The sequence below is a fragment of the Zea mays genome, chromosome 6, assembly GCF_902167145.1.
Source record: "Zea mays cultivar B73 chromosome 6, Zm-B73-REFERENCE-NAM-5.0, whole genome shotgun sequence".
NCBI lineage: Eukaryota > Viridiplantae > Streptophyta > Magnoliopsida > Poales > Poaceae > Zea > Zea mays.
Genome location: NC_050101.1, coordinates 152,050,949 through 152,066,092, shown reverse-complemented (window position 1 = coordinate 152,066,092; position 15,144 = coordinate 152,050,949). Strand labels below are relative to the sequence as shown.

General features: G+C 46.4%; 1 protein-coding gene across 1 annotated transcript; it reads right to left on the bottom strand.

Moving 5' to 3' along the window:
* Positions 1–5,716: 5,716 nt before the first annotated feature.
* On the bottom strand, positions 5,717–14,798 carry LOC103630267 (sorting nexin 2B). Its single transcript, XM_008651332.4, has 5 exons — positions 13,646–14,798; positions 8,241–8,450; positions 7,873–8,133; positions 6,968–7,054; positions 5,717–6,028 (listed from the first exon to the last, which is right to left on the bottom strand). Exons 1-5 carry the CDS (start codon positions 14,648–14,650, stop codon positions 5,930–5,932), a joined length of 1,662 nt encoding a protein of 553 aa, XP_008649554.1. The 5' UTR covers positions 14,651–14,798; the 3' UTR covers positions 5,717–5,929.
* Between the last annotated feature and the right edge of the window lie 346 nt (positions 14,799–15,144).

Genomic DNA, 15,144 nt, shown 5'->3' with positions numbered 1-15,144 from the left:
TCTCCCTCTTGGCGGATGCTCCCGATATCACTTCGAGTTGTTAGAGTCTAATGAAGTACCGGGCTCTGATACCAATTGAAAGTCGCCTAGAGGGGGTGGATAGGCGGAATCTGAAAATTATAAACTTAAGCACACACTACAAGCCGGGGTTAGCGTTAGAACGAATATTAAGTCCGGGAGAGAGGGGAAACAAATCAACCAAGGAATAAAGCGGATGAACACGGTGATTTGTTTTACCGAGGTTCGGTTCTAAAGAACCTAATCCCAGTTGAGGTGGTCACAAAGACCGGGTCTCTTTCAACCCTTTCTCTCTCTCTCAAACGGTCACTTAGACCGAGTGAGCTTTCTTCTTACTTCTCACGGGTCACTTAGACCCCGCAAGGACCACCACACAATTGATGTCTCTTGCCTTGCTTACAAAGCACTTGGGAGTAACAAATGAAAAGAAAAGAAAGCCAACCAAGCAACAAACAAGAGCAACAAGAAACACAAGTGATCCTCTCTCAAGCCCTAATGCGCTAGAGTTGAATTTGGGACTTTGAGTGGATCGATCGCTTTGATTTGTGTCTTGGAGTGAAGTCTATTGCTCTTGTATTGAATGCAATGTGTGGAATTCTTGGATGGTTGGAGTGGAGGTGGTTGAGGGGTATTTATAGCCCTCAACCACCAAACAACCGTTGGGGTTGGGCTGCTGTCGATGGGCGCACCGGACAGTCCGGTGCGCCAGCCACGTCACCCAACCGTTAGGGTTCGGGAGCTTCTGACCATTGGAAGCTTTGTCCTCTAGTGGCACTGGATAGTCTGGTGCCGCACCGGATATGCATTGTTCACTGTTCGGTGCGCCTCTGACGGGCGGCTCTGCTCTGTCGCGCACTATTGCGCACTGTTCCTCTAATTCTTTAGCTTTTGCAGGCGACCGGTGCGCTAGATAGTCATTACTCCGCTGGTGCACTGGACAGTCCGGTGAATTATAGTGGAGTGCGCTGGCGAAAACCCGAGAGTGGCTGGTTTGGGATTGTACGGTCCTGGGCACCGGACAGTCCGGTGCGCCAGACCAGGGCACTCTCGGTTACTTTGCTCCTTTGTATTTGAACCCTATCTTTAATCTTTTATTGGTTTGTGTTGAACCTTTATGCACCTGTAGATCATATACTCTAGAGCAAACTAGTTAATCCAATATTTGTGTTGGGCATTCAACCACCAAAATTAATACTGGGAAAAGGTTAACCCTATTTCCCTTTCACGTTGGTTGTCTTCACACTGGACTGTCCGGCACTCTGCGTGGACGGTTCGATCAATTTTAGCCAGTGGGGCCTGGTCGAGCCTGAGAGTGACCAGTTCAGTCGTATGGACACCGGACTGTCCGGTGGGTGGCACTAGATCGTCCGGTGCTACCCAGACTAGTCCATCTTATTCCTTTTTATTCCAAATTCCTTTGGCCTCTCTTAGCTCGACTTCGGATGATTCCTAGCACTTAGACAAACATGATTAATACTTAAAATAATTGACTAAGTACTAGAAACATACCTTTATCACTTTGAACCATTGAGGTTTCTATTATGCCCACTTTCAAGCCCAAAGGTGCTTTTTCTTATACTCCTCAATTTGATTTACAAACACTTGTGCTCATGCTCAAATGAGAAGTTGTATGTTCATAGTAATGTGGTGAGCATTTAATCACCAAAACAATTAGAAATGGTCCAAGCACACATTTCCCTTTCAGTTTGCCTTGACATTTGTGGTTGACTTGTTGAGGATTATGGTTGAAAAAGACCTGACCCTTTGTGGCCTCTTCAATGGGGAGTAGGACACCTTTGTGGTGTGGCCAAACCTCAGGATAAATATTGTGTCATGTGTTCTTGCTTGAATTCATTTGTTGTATTTTATCTTTGGCGAGGCATCAAGTGTTGTTCTAGGTGTGTGGATCTTGTGGAGGTGATCCACTTGTATTCCTCACCTCCTACGCTTAGTTTATCCTCTGTGTTCTTATCTTGAAAGAATGTCTCATTGTATTTATGCGTTATTCATGGCCTAGATCTATTCTCGCAGTTGGACTGATTCAGAGTGGTTCAACCGACCTTAATAGCGATTGAATCGGCCTGCATCAGTTGAACTGTTTATTTGATATTATTTTGAAGTTTGTGGTAAAAATTTCAGGTTTAGCCTATTCACCCCCTGGGATGCTTTCAAAGAACCTTTGGATACCTTTAGAACTCCACTTCCCACGGAGTACTTGTACCCCTTATTATCAAGGTTACTCAAAGAGATAAGATTTCTGAACTTGTTTGGAATGTGACTCACATTTATCAATGTGTGTGTCATACCATCATGTGTCCTGATCTTTATTGATCCAATGCCGATGACCTCACATAAAGTATTATCTCCCATCCACAACGAACCACATGCGTTATTCATACCAATAGAAGTAGAAGACATAAATCTTCATCATTGTAATTGATTGGAGATCGACAATTATCTCCTTGAAGGACGATATTTGATTCAAGATCAAACCAGTTCCTGATGTTTGTGTGTAAACAACTTCATCTTTATGCGAATCTTGCTAGTTAGATCTTTTGACATGCAGATTGATTCTAACTTTAGCCACAACGCAACGGTGGACTTCTCCGCCAACACCTCCTACATTGGACAGATGAAGATGAATATGTGGCATCACCTTATGATCTTGTGCTTATCCTTATCAGTCCATACCTTGATGTACTTCTTCCTAAAACCTTCTAGAGCATCATCTAGACCAATTTGTGATAGCAGTATTGTTGCCACAATGAAAATCTAGTGTCCCATTCCAACAATGGTAGATCATACTTCACCGATGGCATATGTCGACTCCTGAATCTAATAACCAAAGCTCTAATACCATTTGTTATAGTTCGATAAGAATAACCGCACCAAAGAAGATTAAAACCAATCTCAGACACAAGAATTTTAACATGGAAACCCCTCTAAATTGAAGGGAAAAAGTCATGGACACCGCCAGCCAACAACTTTCACCATTTCCGTGGAGTGTTTACAAAACAACACAGTGGCCTCAACTATTGACGAGCGCTGCAAAAGTGAAATCAAGCGTACTCCGCTTACTTGCTCAAGGGCTCTGAATCATTAAAGGGACATTAACATTTCTTTCCTCCGAGGAACTAAGAATCTTTCTTTTCTCCCACATGGTGTAGTTCGAGACTCTATTTTCCCCTTAAGGGCTTGTTCGGTTATTTTCAATCCATTTGGATTGGAGGGGATTGATACGGATTGGAGGGGATTTTGACTTACTAGGGATTGAATCCCTCCCAATCCCCCTCAATCCATATGGATTGAGGTAGAACCGAACATGGCCTAACTCGTAGCTGAGCTTCAAGTGTAACCGGATCAATGAATACAACTGCGCTTGATGGGCCTGTCAATAGCAGATATGAACCTTGCAAACAGTCATCATTTTTTCTGGTAATTTAAAACGAAGAATGTCAAAACAAAATCGTGTCGATATTGATTGGTTCTGTTAGGTAGTGTTTGGTTGAGGAGCCAAATAGAATGGAGCTGTTCCATCCCTGATTCTAGGAACGAAGCCGCTCTATTCTGTGTTTGGTAATCTGGAACGGAGCGGCTCTGTTTTTTGTTTGGTTGCATAGTGAACGGAACGAAGCGTGACTGTGAGAGCGAGATGGGAACGAAGCGGCTCCGTTCGGTTGATTTTTTGGAGCGGAATGGTTCTGGATCTGAGGAGAATATTCCCTAATTGGAGTCATTCCGTTCTAGTTACTTTGTAACCAAATAGCAACAAAACTGGAACAGAACGGCTCTGTTCTACTTGGCTTTTCAACCAACACTACCTTAAGGAAGCCAAGAGAGGATTACGTAGTCTAATATTTAATGTAGTGTTGAGGGGTTTTATCTTTCTATATGATAAGGTATGTACTCAGTATTAATAAAGTATTAATAAATAATAAGAGAAGAGAAAATATCCTCCACCATTGTATTTCGTTGTGTTTAAGGAAATAGATCTATATCTTTGATGTGTCTCGATGTCTGGTCTTCACAACGTAGGATCAATCTTCAGATAACTAGCTTCGAAGAAGCCAAGATAACTTGCTGCAAGCAGCGATAACTAGTGCAACCTGACAAATAAAACTCGAAGTCAACCACCGTCTTTAGCCGGCAACCTGAATCGAGGATTCGCCCAACCACACTCTCAAAGAACCAACCAACACAACCTACAATCAATCGAGGAGACCTCGAAGGGAGTAGGAGCACCACTTGGGAGTGGATGAAGTCGCCGCTTCTGCAATCCCGCGAAGGAATTCACAAGAGCAAAGGGGTAGAGATCACTCTCAATATTTGTTACCACACAGCTGAACAAAAGGGTTCTGTTTTTAGATTATCAAAAGCTCCCTTACATCATAGACATAGGGGAGTATTTATACTAGTAACAATCAGCCTTAGAGAGGTATAAACACGAAACAAAAGTATTTTTACGTGCTAATGTGAAGGAGCCTCTTCGGGAGATCTACAGAGCTGAATTATGTGTGGTTGTTTGACTTCTGCGCAGCCTTCAGTATTTTGATAATAACTTCTCCTAGGAATCTTCAAATGACGTGGGACTGGATGCGTTGGAAAGCTAACTTGATAAGCTTTCTCACCATGTATAGCATACTTAATGAAACTTCGTAGATTGATGCAGTTTAATACGAAAACTTGGTCATCAAACAGACTGTTGACCTTCTGACCAGTCAGCACTAAAGTAGGTCGGCTGCCTTTCTGGTAGATTTGATTAAGTCTGCCTTAGCATTGGAAACTAGACTTCAAGAGCTTTCCAAAAAGTACTTATGTGCCTTCATAGCTTTTGGGAATCAAAAGACATGACTGTTTCTTCTGGACGGTTCTGTTGTGCTAGACTAACTCGGACATAGCTCTTCTTTTTGATTCGCCTTTAATATGTTTTGTTCTTCACCTTTGGTGAACCTAAGTAATATCAACATATACGACTTAGGTAGCATAAAATTCTCATTAATATTTAATTAAAATTCATAAAGTAGCGCGTGCACCTCTTGTTGTAGCTTTTTAGCTCGGCTACATGTAATTGGTCTATCAATGACTTGGGTTGGTGATGATGTTGGTTGTACTTGAGATGATGTAGTATAACTTGGGGTTGTAACGTGTTGCTTAATGGCGTGGTCATATTAATTTTGCTTACGTCTTCATTGCTTACGGGTTCCGGGTCTAGATTTTAGATGTGTGACGTCGTCTTACTCAACACGTTATCACCCTAATATTGTTACAAATCCAATCTGCGTTAATTTTTTCTGATGTTTGGCCGTCGAGCTTTCATTTCACTTCATGTCTGAGCTTGTGAATTGGGAAGGCAAACGCTGGATGAACTGATTGAGGCTTGCTCTAGCAATTCTAAGCTTTATTCCTATGTAGTTCTCTAGGCATGCGAAAACTGTGTTTGCTTCACAATTTGGAGAACCACATGTTTTCTTAAGACGTGGAGTGGTGATGTAAATAGTTCCCACCCTGTGGAAGGACAAGAAAAGGAAAAACAAAAGAGCGTTTACATCCGTTTCACATTTGCCTTTCCTTCTTTTCTTACTATCGTCGTCGTCGTCGTCTGATTTGACATTTGAGCTCAATTTGTCTTATTTCACGGCTATACGAAGGGATTTCAACGGGGGCGGCGTTATTTTTTATCGGAAATGTGAATAGGTCGTATCCTGCTCTGGAACGAACCGGAGCAATGATATATTTGTGGTATCCACAGAAGAACAACGTATACTTGACATCCAGGACGTGAAATCGTGGCTCCATGGCAGTACCTTTATTTGATTATACAAACAAATCGAACCTGGCGCACCTTTCTTCTATTCCCAAATCCATAACCTAGATTACATTGTACAAACACTTGACATCCAACCAAACGAAGCTACGAAGTCATGCTATCAGATCCACGCACACCAACATAACCGCTCGTCTCCTCCGCTACCGTCTCCCATCCATCCACGATTTTGTCCGCGTAGGCCGCCTGCGTGTGGACATACGATTTGCACAGGTCAAGGGCAAAACATATGTGCTGTACTTGCAAGCATCATCAGATGTCAGTTGAGCAAGGAGTATAGGGCCATGTAAAGTTCTATTACACTGTTGGCAGAGTGAGGTTTAAAATAGAGAGTAACATAGGGAGTAGGATAGGGAGTCTGCTGGGGATAGTCTAACGAACACCCATCCAGCATGCTAGATACTCAGCCCAATCGTTGGTCGTTTTCGACACGGTAAGGGTTAATTTGGTGACCAAGGAATTAGAGGAGATCCATAGAGAAGGAATCCCCTTAGGACTAGTTTGGGAGTCCAAAAACCAGAGAGGATTACAGCGGCTAAAATCCCCTTCTTATTCAAAATTAAACAAGGAGGGGATTTTAGCCCCTCCAATCCCCTCCGTTTTTGTGGCTCTCAAACTAGCCCTTACTGTTCAATTTTGAATAACAAGGGGATTCCTCCCCTATAGATCCTCTCTAATTTCCTGTCCACCAAACTAGCCCTAAGGACTAGTTTGGAAATTCAAATCCCCTGGATTGAGGTGAAAATGAACGAATTTCCCCTCAATCCCGGAGGGCTCCGGGTTTGCGTCTTCAAACTACCCTAAGGGCTAGTTTGGGAGTCCAAAAACAGGAGATGATTAGAGGGGCTAAAATCTTAGCCCCTCCGGTTTTACGGCTCCCAAACTAGCCCTAAGACTGTCTCAAGCAAGTAGTGTAAAATATGGAACACGGAACTGTAGATGACATTGTTTGATACTGTTTACAGAGTGAAGTTTAAAATAGGGGATGGGGGTAGAGGAGGAAAGGCGGAACTGTAGATGACATTGTTTGATACTGTTTGCAGAGTGAAGTTTAAAATAGGGGATAGGGTAGAGGATCTGCTGGAGGAGATAGCCGAAATGAAATGATAGGGGTTGAAACAGTACCTGACTTGCAACAAATCCTTTTAGCATCCTCATGAATTCTTCTTTCCTTTCGCTGTCTAGTCGCTGGAGTTCGCTCCTGTTATTTTCCTGTGTATCATACAGATAAGGTATTCTATCAGATCTCAGTTGCATCGACAAAGAGAGATCTCATCAGAAGCAGCGTGCAAAGCATATACAGAATTACAGAAAGCACTCTTACCAGTTTCATTACAACAAGAAAAGCTGGAGGGAAGCACTTCTGTTTCTATTTATTTGTTTATTTCATACGTACTAGCCGAGCGCCCAGCATCAAGGAAATAGTGTCGAATAAAGTAAATTACTGTTCACTTGGAATTGATAAGGAAACATTCCTCAAAGCATGAATGAATGAGCACGCACAATATATTCAGCTAGTGATTGAATTTCAAGCCACCTAAATTACAGCCTCATCGTAGTAATGTCTGTACCCCCACCAAATTACAATCTGGCCACTGGGCTACACTTACATGTGTAATATTTGAAAATAAACAAACAGAAACGTGATTGAGAAGCCACCTAAATTACAGCCAAATCGTAGTAACGTCTGTACCCCACCAAATTACAATCTGGCCACTGGGCTACACTTACATGTGTAATATTTGAAAATAAACAAACAGAAACGTGATTGAGAATTAGTTCCTTGTGGATGTTATAAATCCACCAAACTTCAATGAGAATGTTGCAACAAAATAAAAACAATGTGCATACATTTCAATGTTGACGGAACCACTACATCGAATTGGTTTTGCATAAGTAAGGAAGACATGATGGTACATAAAAGTTACATGAAACTAGAGTAATAGAGTAAGGAGTCGATGCTTTGTCAGTTATCACTATTGTCCTTGTTATAACCGGCAGTAAGTTTGGACAAAGTGAGCAATCATTACCTTAATTCTCTCGTACTCTCTTAAAGCGCAGAACTTAGCATCTTCAGTAGCCCTAATTGTTTCCCTTAGCTCTTCAACTTTGCGAGTCCTAGCTTTATCACCACCAAATATCTTCAAGGATGCAGCCTCGAGTTTCTCGATCCTGGACTCTAATGATGCCAAATCCGACATAAGTGTTTGCACAGTCAATAATGCACTTGCCCGATCAGAAAATGCAGTGCGGACAGACAACATTATGCTTAAATGTTCATGCAGCGTATCCTGCCAAAATAGAAGGTACAAGGTAGGACAAGTAAGATCCATGAAAATGATTACTTCATAAGCAGTAGAGATCATAGATAATGTAGTCCACAGATTAAAGACTCTACCAGATATTTAACAGTTTGCGCATTCAAGTCTCGACATGCCCTGCTAGCTTTAACAGCTGCAGTGGCTACACGCCTGCTGTCAGCTGCTCTCATCCTCTGAGAGTCATACATTGCCTCCTCGGTTTCAAACTTTGTTAGTCTAACGAATGCCAACCCAAGCGCTCCCATTGTTTCAGCCATATCTTGTTGAGCCTTGACAAGTGCTTCTGCCTGTGGAGAAGACAGAATTAGCAATAGTTTCCTCTAAGACAGTTCAAGTAATTTCCTCCATAAATCCAGTTTTTTTATACAAAAATCTCCCATCAACTGGTATTGCTTCATGTTAGCAGAGAGACAGCATCACAGCATGCCCTTCTTGTGATTCTGTATATGACCATGGGTAGAATCCTCTGACTCACACTATTGATTTAAGAATGTTTCCCTTGTTACAAATATTGATGCATTGGCCTATTAACCTTTTGAGAAGGCCCACCTCTCATCCTATTTTGTAAGAATATGTTGTCCATTACCCTAGTTCACCATACTATTGTTGTAAAAATATCATGTTACACAATGCACATGGGTTATGATCATGGTTTCTAAGGCGTCGCGTAGACATCCAGCGCTCAAAAATCCTGGGTGTCCCTATCGCCTAGCTAAAAAGAAGCAAGCGAAGGGGTTAGAGGGGGGAGAATCAAAGGGAAACCAACCAACAAGTCCCAGAAACTTCTGCCACTGCCATTTCCACTAGCTCTGGTGATCGGCACGGGACTTGCTCCTGTCAGTTTGAGGTGTGATAGATCTCTAAGGGAGCAGCAGCTCAGACGATCAGAAAGGGTGAAGCTCAGTTTGAGGGGCAGGGAAACATCACAGAGTGAAAAAGTTGCCGGCAGCAGTGGGTGCAAGTAGCTGAAAGTGGATGGGTGGCGGTGCTGATATGGATCAGGATTGGAGGAGTTCTGGGGGACCCGTAGTAAAGTTAGGGTTATATCGACGGTAAGATTGTGGAATGCTTGATTGTATTGCATAGAGGTGGTGGTTACATATATAGACACAGAACCCTAAACGTAATGGACCGGCAACCCAACAGTGGTGTCGGCCCACACACAAGGTCTAACATCCCCGCAATCGCAACGGGTGCATCGCACACGATGAGACTGGAGTAGAAGCCGAAGGTAGGAGCCGAGCCAACGGGTTAATATCCCCACGCAGCCGCAGCGTCGTGAGGGTGTGAATGTTGTGTCTAGAGTAGAGACCGGTGTGGACTCCGAGAAGACGATAGCCCTTGGATGCCGAGGTAGCCAAAGTCAGGTGGTCGTGGTCGAGAGACACGTAGTAGTAGCCTGTTCTTCGAGAGGGGTCGACATTCGAGCGTCAACGATCGGTAGGGCGACACAACAAAAGAGCACAAACATGCCGACCTTCTTGCTTCTTCGATCGTCCGGACGTCGAGGAGCCCCGCCATGGAGGCCGGCGGCAGCGCACGCGTCTGCACCGGTCAGGGTGGCTGCGCCCGCAACAGAATAGAAGGGGTATCGGCGGATCCGGTCGGGAAAGTCGCGACAACGATGGATCCAGCCGGGAAGACGGCGATCCAGACAAAGGGACAACGGATCTAGCTGGGACGGTCCCGGCATTGGTGAATCCGACCGGGTAAGCCGCGGCAGTGGTGAATCCAGCTCGGAAAGCCGCGGCAGCGACAGATCTAGCTATGGCAGGATGAAGGGGGAGGGCGACAGGGCGGGTCCAACCGGGCAAGGGCCTGCGTCAGACCTAGCAAGGGGGTACAGCGCCGGCGACGGGAGAAGCTCGAAAGGTTGGCGCTGCTAGGTGTCTTAGGTAAGGGAGGGAAGCTACGGTGATGGCGCACGTCGGAGGAAGGGCCACGACAGCGACGCGGGCCAGAGGAGGGCGACAGTGGCGAGACGGGTGGTCGCGCTGGCCTAGAGAAGGTTGGTCGCGGCGACAGGGCCCGCGCTCGCGGCAGTGCCTGTGGCAGCCGCGGCAGCGACAATCCATGGGTGCCATCAGTGTTATTAAAAAGGCGCTTAAGCGCCTTGTAAGCACCTTTTAAGCGCTAAAGCACTACTGAGGTGGCAAAGCGTTGTAACGTTTCACGAATCGACGTAAAGCGCTCGTTTTAAGCGCTAAAGCGCCACTTTTTAGCGTTTAAACGCTCTGGGTCGTAAAAAGGCCACGTTTTGTCGCTTTTCATATTTCCAGCCCAGCCCATTTCTCCTAACCTAAAACAGGGACGCCCTTCTCCTTTGTCACGCAACGTCCTTCTCCATCTGTCACAGACGCGCCCCAGCCATCACAGACAGCGAGTTTGCTCCGTTCTCCGGCGTCCCTGGGCTTCGCCGGCGTCGGTAAGATCCTGCCTGAGCTCGTCGTTTCCCTCCCCTCCTCCCTGCGTTGCTCCCTACTCGCGGGCGCGCTCGACGCTCACGTCGTTGCCTCCCTACGTTGGTCATGCTCGCTTCTTGTCCTGCTCAGGCTTGGCGCCACCGCTACCTCCCTGTGCTGCTCAGCGCTCGCCACCACCGCTCCGTATCTGGCTATTTGCCCAGCTCAGCGCTCGTGCTCGCCACTCCAGTGCTCCAGCTCGTTGTCCTTGCTCACTGTCCCTTTGCTGCTCACGCTCGCCACTGCCTCCCTTTGTCGCCCCTGCCCCTGCTCTCATCCTTCTCCCCTTTCCTACTGATCTGCTCACATTCTCCTCTGATTTTGGTTATGATGATGAAGCAACAAACAATAGTGTTGGCTACGGTGATGAGCACGACAAAGACAAGAATGATGGTGGTATAGATGATTTGGATGATGGTTATTGAGATATGATAAGGGAGATTGAGTAACGCTTGTGTGCTTGCAGTCGTGGACATTGCATTCCACTTTAGTTGCTTTTGTGCTATGTTTGTGCCTTTGTGGTTGTGGACATTGCATTCCACTTTAGTTGCTTTTGTGCTATGCTTGTGATTGTGGACTATTGCACATTTCATTCCGCTTTGTTTGTGGTTGTCTACTTGCTAGTTGCTATTAGTTGAACACTTGAACTTGTGTTATTGTGGATTTGTGGTAGGTATGGGTGTGGTTATGGACATGTTACATTATTATGTGAAATTATGTTATATTCATATTTTTTCCATGTTTAAAAAGACGTTTTAAAGCTCGCTTAAACGTTTTAAAGTTAAAAAGTTTTCATGAGCGCTTCAGCGTTTTATCGCATTAATAACCTTGGGCGTCATGGAGAGGCTGACGGCGATGAGGGAGCTAGGCGTCATGAGGGCCATGGCCAGCAGCCGGCGGCAGGCGTGTCGGGGGCGGCACCGGCAAACAGGAGGCTTGGAAGACCTGCGCCCGCGCCTGGAGGGGTGAGGCGCCCGCGGCCTGGGTGGCGGCGGCGCAGGCGCCATGAGGTCGTCGGTCGTGTGCTGGGCTGCGCCCACGCCGGTGGAGAGGATGATGGGCCACGTCCGCGCCGGCGTCGGGGGAGGGAGGGCGTCACCGCCATCGCTGGAGGTGGAGACAGACGGGACAGCTGCGCTAGGGAGCCTCTGTGTGCGGCGGACGACGTAGGGCAGGGCACGACTGAGGCCGCGACGGCCGCCGGGGACGAGCGCACTGAGTCATGGGGTCGCCCAAGCGCCGTGTCCGAGGACAAGAAGACGTACCAGGGGTCCGCAAAGTAGTCATGGGTGCCCAGCGCTGAGGGCTGCGGTGAGTCCACGGCGAGTCACGAAAACACCAAGCCACCGCCACCGGCTAAGATGGACCCGCAGGTCGCTACCATCATGAAACCCACGGTAGCCATCATACCAGTCAGTCCCACCTTCAGCCTGTTTGATACCAAGCCATTGTTGCGGGCCAGGATAAGCGTGTTGTCACCGCCACGGAACTCATGACTACAATCACCTGACTAGCTCCACCTTCAGCTTGGTCGATACCATAGCATTATCGGCGGCTAAGATGAGTCTGCACCGCTGCCGGCGGTGGCCAAGATGGTCTCACATTTGGTTTAGCAGCCTTGAACCATACCCAAACCAAACTAAGCATAGATCACACAACAGTTTTGTATGGGCTAGTTTAATGGGTTCATCCGTTTTGAACCGGCCCATGTACAGGCTAACCCATAACTCATGTCGAGACTACCAACCTAAGGACAAAATTTAGCTTAGTGAAGAGGAAAATCAGGACGGACCATTAATGTGGTATCATGATACAAATATAATAATTGAATTGCATATTCTACTGCATATGGTGCAAACAGACACTCCCAAAGCTCTCCTACATCTCCCTTTGTCTACAAATAACCTATCAAATCAATTGTTTTTAACTACTTACTGGTTTCAAGATGTCTCAATATGTTTTTTTCTTTGTAATTTGACCAATTCTTCATGCCATAGAAAGTGTTTTTCCTTTCTCAGACCTTCCTTATCACCCAGCTCTACTAATTAAATGCCAATCTACTAGAATAATACTACAAAGTCCTCAAGGTCCATGCTGTATTAAGGCTTGGCCACTTCCTTTGTTACTCCCTCCATTTATTTTTCTAAGGTATATTAGGATTGGAGGAAGTTATAATTTGACTCTTAGTATTTCTTACATTATATTTTCAATTACTAGAATATACATGAAAAATACAAATCTATTGATGCAGCAATTTTGCAGTAAACATACATATATTTTGACAAATTGATGGTCAAATACAATGTTTCGACTTTTCTAAATCGTTTCTGAATCCTAACATCTTGAAATGGAGATACATTGGCACATTGCAATCTATTCTAATTCTGGATAGAAGAAATCAAAATGAACTGTAAAATGGTCAAACATTACTAGAACAAAGATGGCATGGCATAAAGGCACCATTAGCTACAATTGCAGTGCTGCAATTAAATAAAATTTATGTAGGAACTTAGTGTGAAAAAATGGAAAGATGCATGATACTGAAGGAGATTCATGGAACATACTCATATGTCATGAATTCAATGTGCTTAAACGTTTTTTATTTTTTTATTTTAATTTTAAACGGGGAGGATGGGGTGTTAAGTTTAATCTCAAAATAGACAATGAAGCACTATTAAATACTCTAATACTCATTACTCTATCCTAGAAAAATGAAATTATCACCTTCAATAAGTCAATCAGTCTCAAGTTTGACCTAATATTTATGATGTGTAACAAATATCATTAAATTAATCATGTAAAATATTTCGTAATGAACCTATTTGGAGATCCAAATGTTGATGCTATTTTCTATAAACCTAGTCAAGCTTAAAGAAAATTTGGCTTAGTCCAAACCTATGATTACATTCTTTTTTGGATGAAGGTCAGAAATACATTGCCTCAGTACCCCATGATCATAACAATGAACTACGAGGCACATATTACATCAAAGTTTTGGCATTTGAGGGAGAAGAGATCACCTGTTGTGACGCACTGGTGAGCTGCTGTTCCCACTCCTGCAGCTTCTCTTTCTTCTCCAGGAACTCCCTATCCTCCTCTACCAAGGGTGGCTTGACACCAGCCCAGTCAGTTACCACCGACTGCTTGAGCTCCTTGAATATCCTAAGCAGGTCCCTGCCGCCCTTGGCAGGCTGCACGACTTCCTGTGGTGCGGTGACGGTATCTTCCCCAGCAATGAGCTGCCGCGGCAGCCTTGCTGCACCATCCAGCATCCGCGATGCCATATCAGTGGTGCCGGGCAGTGGCATCTTGCCCTCGGCCTGCAGAAAGACGCGCAGCTCGTCGCTGGGGCCGATGGCCGGGTGCTCGGCGAGTCGCCAGAGATACCGCTCGAGCGCAGCACGGCGCTGAGCCACGAACTCGTCCCGCTGCATGACCTGGCTCTCGACGGTGTTCTTGTCCGGGCGCGGCGGCACGAAATGGCCCCGGAAGGCGTCGGCGAGGCGGTCTGCAAGCGTGACGAAGTCGCGGAAGCGGCGGCGCACGGAATGGCGGCGCTGGTCGGGGTCCCCGCGGCGGACGCTGGTGACGAGGTAGGAGACGTAGGTGGGCGCGGATCCGGGGACGAGCGAGGTGGCGGCAGGCTCTGCTTCAGTCTCCGGGTCGGAGACGGCGAGGAAGGAGTACTCGGAGGCCGCCACGCGCGCGGATCTCGGCGACGCGGAGGAGGGTGAGGAGGCGGAGCACGGGGAGGAGGAGACGGCGCCGGCGCCGGCGCCGGTGGCGTCGGCGTAGGAGGGCGGGTCAACGAAGGAGGAGGAAAAGGTCGGGGAGAGGGTGAAAGCGGCGGCGCGCGTGGGAGGGGAGCGGGGCGAGGTGGCGGTGGCGGAGGTGGAGGAGAAGAGGGGGTCAAAGGTGGAGGCGACTGAGGCGTAGTCGGAGGCGGCGGCAAGGGGGAGGGACTCCATATCGTCGTCGTCGTCGCCGGCGGTGGCCGGCTGCGACAGCGGCGTCGAGGACATCATGACGCTGAGGAGGAGGAGGGGGGAAAGGGAAACCGGGAGGGCAGATGGGTGTGGTGAGCGGCGAATACGAGCGCAAGCCGCAAGGCTCCGGCGGTTTGTTGCCTGGTGGTGTGGTCACCGCGCGGTTGGCGTAAGGAGACGCTCACGTGGCGCCACGTGGGACGGTGGGAGAGTAGAATATCGTGCATTGAAGCAACAGCGATGGATGGTAGGTCTTTTTGGTCTCGTCCCAATGTCTATGCGTAGCGACGATATACCAATTCTGTCATATATAACGTAAATAGTTATACAACATATAATTTCTACAAAGAGAAACGTCATCAATCCAAAAGGTACAATCAATTTCGCCGCCGATGGTTGATAAATGAATAGCAAGATCCTCTAAAAACTATGAGGAAAAATAGATGCATGAGATTGAATCCTAGTGTCCTCGCCAACCTGTGAACACTACAAAGAGCATGCACGAATGACACTACTCTCCGGTCTTCACTCTT